This window comes from Stegostoma tigrinum, chromosome 15 (assembly GCF_030684315.1).
Source record: "Stegostoma tigrinum isolate sSteTig4 chromosome 15, sSteTig4.hap1, whole genome shotgun sequence".
NCBI lineage: Eukaryota > Metazoa > Chordata > Chondrichthyes > Orectolobiformes > Stegostomatidae > Stegostoma > Stegostoma tigrinum.
The window spans coordinates 42,821,204-42,827,203 of record NC_081368.1 but is presented as its reverse complement, the minus strand read 5'-3'; the positions used below and the strand labels follow the sequence as shown (position 1 = coordinate 42,827,203).

The following is a 6,000-nucleotide window of genomic DNA, read 5'->3' as shown; positions in this document are numbered from 1 at the left end:
TTCTGTGTGTAATGGAGTGTTCAGTGGGGGATTACAGTTCTGGTCAATAGTGTTATATGGAAAAGATTTATATCCATTCACTTGTAGCTATGGGCTAATTACTCATAGAAAGCATGGAGTAAACTTTTTTTAATCAATCTCAGGCTGAAAGTCAGATATATTTGTGTAATAAACATACCATTAAAAAAACTTTATAATTTTCTTTGGCTTCAAAAACAGAGGGTCAATTTATGATAAGCTACTGAAGAGGCTTGTAACAGGATGTGTTTAGTCAAGGTCAGGTTTGATTGTTATCCCTCTATAAGCCCATCTCATAATCACTGTTTAGACATATGACAAACAGTTACCTTGTCAAAGTACCAGAAAGATGTTGATCTCGGTTGATGCTGATCTCTGTTGAATTCTGCTTTAGAAACAACATCCTTACAAGAAGAGGGAAAACAAACGGAAATGCCATTAAACAATTTCTAAACTCGAGGGTTTCTTAGCTCAGTTGAAAGCAATGTCTGCCTCACAGCAGATTTAAAACTTTAATAAACCTTGGTTATGAACTCTTATGGAGATGGCAAGAGATTAGAGAAAGAAAAACTAGCTTGAAATGAAATTTGTTTCCAGTTTTTTTTAATGATTGTCCCAAAAGATTATACAGTTAATATGTATATATCACACTAAGCTATGGGGGAGGCAAATGCATTTTCTAATATATGAAAAAATAACTATAGATCATTCCCAATTTCCTGAGACACTTTTAAAGCGCACAATTCATTTCAAATATTTAAGTGCAAGACATCACAGAAACAAAGCCACAGAGTCCTCCCGAATTAAGTGCACTCATCTCTCACAATTCACAGGACAGATGCTCACTGCATTCTGACATGGTGGAACATGCCTTTTATAACAAGGTGCATTTGCTCAGCCCCACTATGATGCGACATTGTTAGCATCACCATTTCTTAACCAGAGTGCGCTTTCAATGTGTGACACTGGGGGTGGGCAGAGGGAACTTCATACATTCAAGAATAAGATCAAACAAAATATGAATATTTACAGAAAGCTTCAATGAACTGATAAAGTGTAACTCACTCAGATAATAAACCACCCTGCGCAAATTATGAAGACAGAGTTTTTCCATTATTAACATATGTCAACTAATCAGAGATAATTAACTCCGTTATTTCCTTAAGTTTGTAATTTCCTCCATACACAGAGTACCCTGAGATAAATTTGAAACTTAGACAGGGACTGGGAGGTATGCAAATGTTCTCCAATGGTTGGGATAGTGATATCCAGCTTGTCCTCAGTGGTTGAAGCAAAATAAATTTAACAAACTCTGTTAACCTAATTATGCCAGTAATATTTCTAATTACCTTCAAAACATTTAGATTAATGAATCTACCTCCTGTGTCAACTATGCAGTTACTACCAAAGGTTGAGGCATCATTGTGCACAGATCTGCTTCAGGGATTTGGAATCGCTACAGCTCTGGTTCTGGAATGGAATGGAATGAACAAAGGCTCTGCCTTGGGATAGAATAATTGCTAATGTGGATTGGATAAAGATAAGGGCACCATCCCAGTTTGCGGGTACAAGGTTTAAAACCACAGATGCATACCACCTTGTTGCTTTGTCGAGGAAAGGCGCATCCTGTCTTATCACTACAGCAATCATAACTCTGGCCCTAGGACCGGGATGGGCAGAACTCTAGCTCGGAGGTGACAGAAGCACAGCACTGCCTTTCAGCAGAGTGGAACATAAATCTGGCTTTCCCAGAGACAATAAGATCGTTAAACTTGAGGATAGCACATAATGGTCTAACTCAGCTTGTTTATCTCAAAGTGGAAGTCCAATATGACCAGTATGTTTATTTCCAAATGATTTTTTTGTAAATTGTTTCTTTCCTCTAGGTTGTGTTGAAAGAAGCACAGCTCTGTCTGTGGGCTCAGACACATTACTGTCTATGGAAACATAGAAACAGCTGTCCTGTAAGCTGAAGGCAGCTATCACTGGCTGTTAACAGAGAGGTACAGTTTTACTAATGACTGACATAACCCAGGTGTAGCTCTGGATTGAACAGGAGAACACTTCAACTTATGGTTCACTTATCATAGAGACATTGTTTATCTTAAGAACAATAGGAAATATAAAAGAAGCACATGGACTAAGGCTGGGAACAGCATGTATGATTAGAACCAGTGGGAACCACTAAACCCATCCAACAAAGCTTAAACCTTCCAGAGTTTCTACATTCAGATCATTGCTATATATCATTATCAAGGCAACACCAAGGCCTTTTAAAAGCTTTCAAATTCAAAGGTTTACCTTTGATGTACAACCAAAAAACTTTGAAATAACTCTTACATATCAATGCCATAATACAGATTACAGTATATTGATAAAATTAACAACTTAATAGGAGGCACTATTCCAATAAACATTACAGATCAGGCAAACAATTGCTTCTTAAGCAAATAGTCAAAAAAAATCATCATACTACTATCCATTTTCAAGACCTCGGTAATGAATTCCTGGACCCTGAATTTTTGCCTCTATTCCTGTTTCCATGGTTTTCTTTCAAGGGAAGATGCGGGGAAAGACAACGTAGATTTCACGAGCCTTGGTGCACATGGACGTAGTCTCTCAGTCATACAGCAAAGCCAGCTATTTTACAATCTTAAAGAGAGTTTCTCCTTTCCTGAATCCTCACTGTGGGTCAAGACTCACAGAACAAATTTGGACCAAGTGGCAGTGTGAAGCTGAAACATGACACTAAATGTGTCATTTCCTTCCCAAGTTTCTCGTAATATGAATATCTTTGATTGGAGTTTTCAGACCTCCAAAATCTCTAAAAAAATTCCCACAAATTCAGTTTAATGCTGGACTGGTTAACACTGATAAGCAGTAATCACTGGAGTTGCATGTAAAATTTATAATCAGAACCTAAGCATTTTTACTCATAGTATAGCCAAAGGAACTTATAAATTTTCAATTCCCAATAGGACCTTAGCACACCTTGACTGACAGGCTGGAATGTAGATTCTCTGCTGCAGATTTTTTTAAAGCTCCAGGCTTTTGCAGTCCAACTGAAACTAATTCAAATCAAATTGACTATCCCATTCTTTCCACCTCACGTTGAGAAACTTTCTCAGAGTTCTTAATCCAAAAAATTAGTTGAAATAAAAATGTTACTTAAATTTTGACATTCTGTAAGTATCCAAATGAAGGGCAAATTATCACTCGAGTTTGCATTCACAGGTTTGTGCAAAGCTTCCTCTCTCCTTGGAACAGTATAATGGCTCCATGGATAGAGCAAAAATTAAAAATTTACATTCAATAAGATAGAGTAACATTGAGCTTCTCTCCTTTCTTTTCATAAATTGGCACAGCTCTAACACTTTGAGCTATCTTCAGGAGACACTGGATCCAGTGTGGGTTGGCACTTTTCTGACTCCTGTGTAAATTCTGTCGCAATCCTTCTCGCAAGTGGGTTGGTGCTTTTCAGGAGCTCAGCAGCAGACATGCGTGTACCAGGTGCAGGCTTGCTGCCCTTCTTTTGTAATAAGGCCTTGAAGTTCTCATTGCTGGTGCTGGTTTTGACCCCATTCCCACTCGCCGAGGGAGAGACCTTGAGTCCGCTGTTGGGGGGTGTTGTTGGGGGTTTGACAGGTGAAGCAGCCACGTGCTTGACATTGAAAGATTCCCCAGGCTCCTTCCACCCCAGCACCTTCCTCTTTGACCTATAGAAAAATAATGAAGTTCCATCAAGCTGACTTCAAATAATTTCAAAGGACAAATATAGATTATGGAGATAGACTGGTCATTAAAGCAAAGCCTTGGACTAAGAAAGACTAATTCAGCAGAGTTGGAGATTAAGTGTGAACAATGAAACTATAACCATCCCCAAGGCTAAAGAACAAAGAAAACCAGGGAGTCCGAGCCTCCTGAACTCATTTTTAGGATATAACAGCTCAACAGCATGATACTGAGTGAAATAAGAATGTTAAGTGAATTTAGTTATAAAAGAAACATCATTCTGATTCTTCAATGCCCTTAGAGAATGCAGAATTCCATTGGGCATAGAATTGCTTCAAATGTCTGTGCTGTAAGAGTAAAGCAAGGACTTAAATAAAGTTCTTAGAGATATTTGTTTTATTTTTTAAGCTCAGGACACTGCAGTTAATTAGAATATCATTCAGTGCATGGCATGTCCACTACAATGTATTATAATATCTGCCAGTGATGAGCAGAATTAACGCTCATTAAATTTGCTAATAATGATTTATGCTGTTAATGCTGAAGGTTTCCTTTGGGCCTTCTGAAATGCTATGGCAACTTTGGAGAAACATTAGCAGAAACCCCAGGCTGATATAATAAATGGTCACTATTTGGTCCAACATAGAACATAGAACATAGAACATTACAGCACAGTACAGACACTTCAGCCCTCGATGTTGTGCCGACCTGTCATACCGATCTCAAGCCCATCTAACCTACACTATTCCATGTACGTCCATATGCTTATCCAATGACGACTTAAATGTACCTAAAGTTGGCAAATCTACTACCGTTGCAGGCAAAGCGTTCCATTCCCTTACTACTCTCCGAGTAAAGAAACTACCTCTGACATCTGTCCTATATCTTTCACCCCTCAATTTAAAGCTATGCCCCTTCGTGCTCACTGTCACCATCCTCGGAAAAAGGCTCTCCCTATCCACCCGATCTAACCCTCTGATTATTTTATATGTTTCAATTAAGTCACCTCTCAACCTCCTCCTCTCTAATGAAAACAGCGTCAGGTCCCTCAGCCTTTCCTCGTAAGACCTTCCCTCCATACCAGGCAACATCCTAGTAAATCTCCTCTGCACCCCTTCCAAAGCTTCCACATCCTTCTTGTAATAGTGACCAGAACTGTACACAAAATTCCAAGTGCGGCCGTACCAGAGTTTTGTACAGCTTCACCATAACCTCTTGGTTCCGGAACTCGATCCCTCTATTAATAAAAGCTAAAACACTGTATGCCTTCTTAACAGCCCTGTCAACCTGGGTGGCAACTTTCAAGGATCTGTGTACATGGACACCGAGATCTCTCTGCTCATCTACACTACTAAGAATCTTACCATTAGCCCTGTACTTTGCCTTCTGGTTACTCCTACCAAAGTGCATCACCTCACACTTGTTTGCATTAAACTCCATTTGCCACCTCTCAGCCCAGCTCTGCAGCTTATCTATGTCTCTCTGCAACCTACAGCATCCTTCGTCACTATCCACAACTCCACCGACCTTAGTGTCGTCTGCAAATTTACTAACCCATCCTTCTATGCCCTCATCCAGGTCATTTATAAAAATGACAAACAGCAGTGGACCCAACACTGACCCTTGCAGTACATCACTAGTAACTGGTCTCCAGGATGAACATTTCCCATCAACTATCACCCTCTGTCTTCTTTCAGCAAGCCAAATTCCGATCCAAACTGCTATATCTCCCACAATTCCATTCCTCTGCATTTTGTACAATAGCCTATTGTGGGGAACCTTATCGAATGCCTTGCTGAAATCCATATGCACCACATCAACCGGTTTACTCTCATCTACCTGTTTGGTCACCTTCTCAAGGAACTCAATAAGGTTTGTGAGGCATGACCTTCCCTTCACAAAACCGTGCTGACTATCTCTAATCAATTTATTCTTTTCTAGATGATTATAAATCCTATCCCTTATAACCTTTTCCAACAACTGAGGTAAGGCTCACTGGTCTATAATTACCAGGGTTGTCTCTACTCCCCTTCTTGAACAGGGGAACCACATTTGCTATCCTCCGGTCGTCTGGCACTACTGTAGACAATGACGAGTTACAGATCAATGCCAAAGGCTCGGCAATCTCGTCCCTGGCTTCCCAGATGATCCGAGGATAAATCCCATCCTACCCAGGGGACTTATCTATCTTCACCCCCTGTAGAATTTCTAATACCTCTTCCTTGTGAACCTCAATCCCACCTAGTCTAG

At 39.9% G+C, this 6,000-nt stretch overlaps 1 protein-coding gene across 4 annotated transcripts in view; it reads right to left on the bottom strand.

The window, feature by feature from the left end:
* Nucleotides 1-617: 617 nt before the first annotated feature.
* nhsl2 (NHS-like 2) overlaps nt 618-6,000 on the bottom strand; it is a 320,980-nt gene continuing 315,597 nt past the window's right edge. For all 4 annotated transcript variants that reach the window (XM_048544611.2, XM_048544613.2, XM_048544614.2 and 1 more), the window contains exon 8: nt 618-3,734. In XM_048544611.2, the coding sequence (XP_048400568.2) occupies nt 3,386-3,734 (349 nt within the window). In that variant the 3' untranslated portion in view covers nt 618-3,385. The remainder of the gene's footprint in view (nt 3,735-6,000) is intronic.